The sequence below is a fragment of the Parus major genome, chromosome 9 (assembly GCF_001522545.3).
Source record: "Parus major isolate Abel chromosome 9, Parus_major1.1, whole genome shotgun sequence".
Classification (NCBI taxonomy): Eukaryota; Metazoa; Chordata; class Aves; order Passeriformes; family Paridae; genus Parus; species Parus major.
In genome coordinates, this window is record NC_031778.1 from 4796110 (window position 1) to 4797713 (window position 1604).

General features: G+C 55.7%; 1 protein-coding gene across 1 annotated transcript; it reads left to right on the forward strand.

The window, feature by feature from the left end:
• The first annotated feature begins 17 nt into the window (after positions 1–17).
• SOX14 (SRY-box transcription factor 14) lies at positions 18–1290 on the forward strand. Its single transcript, XM_015637134.3, has one exon. It carries the CDS (start codon positions 182–184, stop codon positions 902–904), a length of 723 nt encoding a protein of 240 aa, XP_015492620.1. The 5' UTR covers positions 18–181; the 3' UTR covers positions 905–1290.
• The last annotated feature ends 314 nt before the right edge of the window (positions 1291–1604 follow it).

The following is a 1604-nucleotide window of genomic DNA, read 5'->3' on the forward strand; positions in this document are numbered from 1 at the left end:
CCGGGGACGGCCTTGGCGGAGGACCTGTGATGATCAGCTGAGCCCGCTCCTGCCGCTCCTCCGGCTCCTCCGGCCTTCTCCAGCCGTTCCTCCTCCTCCTCCTCCTCGTCCTGCCGCCGCCGTCCGGCGCCCCGAGCCGCCGCGCCCCGCAGAGCCGCCCGTCCGCCCGCCCGGCAGAAGCATGTCCAAGCCCAGCGACCACATCAAGCGCCCCATGAACGCCTTCATGGTGTGGTCCCGCGGCCAACGGCGCAAGATGGCCCAGGAGAACCCCAAAATGCACAACTCGGAGATTAGCAAGCGGCTGGGCGCGGAGTGGAAGTTGCTCTCCGAGGCGGAGAAGCGCCCGTACATCGACGAGGCCAAGCGGCTTCGGGCGCAGCACATGAAGGAGCATCCCGACTACAAGTACCGGCCCCGGCGTAAGCCCAAGAACCTGCTGAAAAAGGACAGGTATGTCTTCCCTTTGCCTTACCTCGGGGAAACAGATCCCTTAAAGGCCGCCGGGCTTCCCGTGGGGGCCACTGACTCGCTGCTGAGCTCCCCGGAGAAGGCCAGGGCTTTCCTGCCTCCCACCTCAGCACCTTACTCCTTACTTGACCCCAGCCAGTTCAGCTCCAGCGCCATTCAGAAGATGACTGAGGTTCCTCACACCTTAGCCACCAGCACCCTGCCCTACGCCTCCACCTTGGGATACCAGAACGGGGCGTTCGGCAGCTTGAGCTGCCCCAGCCAACACACCCACACTCACCCCTCGCCAACTAACCCGGGCTATGTCGTGCCATGTAACTGTACCGCTTGGTCGGCTTCCAGTTTGCAACCTCCAGTTGCCTACATATTATTCCCAGGCATGACCAAGACTGGGATAGACCCCTATTCTTCAGCACACGCGACTGCCATGTAACACCCACCCACCCACACCCCCACGGGCGTGTTGTGTGTGCGTGTGTCCCCCACCCCGGCCGGCAGCTGGAACTGGGATTCCTCCGTGTGTGCATGTACATAAAACCTGCAGGAGCAAAAGGCCACCCGAACCAGGACTCTGCCGCCCGTCGCCGGGCCGGGACAGACGCGGACGCTGCCTCGGAGATGCTCTCGCCTAAAGCTCGCCACGAGAGCTGGCCCCGGGCTCGGGGGGGATCTGCAATCGCGGGGGCAGATAGGAGCCCGGCACTTGTAAGAGTTGTAAATGTGTTTAAAAACAGAAAAGAAAAGCGAACCTTGAACTGCCCTTTCGGGACAAAGCGGGGAGAAAAAGAGAAAAAGACGAAAAGGAAAAAAAAAAAAAAAGAGAGAGGCGGTTTCGATTTTTATTTATTCTCTTAATGTCTGTGAGTTCTCCAGGGTCTCATGTCTCTTGGACTTGACTTTGGGAAGTCCCGGTCGTACTCTGATTTAATTTTATTTTTTTTTTTCCTTGTTGTTTTCCCTTTGCACATTGAAAGACGAGATCAGCTGTGTTATATATATATAAATATATATATATTTTGCCACCACGTACTACTAGGTAAAATTGCTTTTCATGTCAGAAAAAAGGCTCTTCAAAGTTAAAAAAAAAAAAAAAAAAGAAAAAAAAGACGGGGAGAAACATTTATATTTAAAAC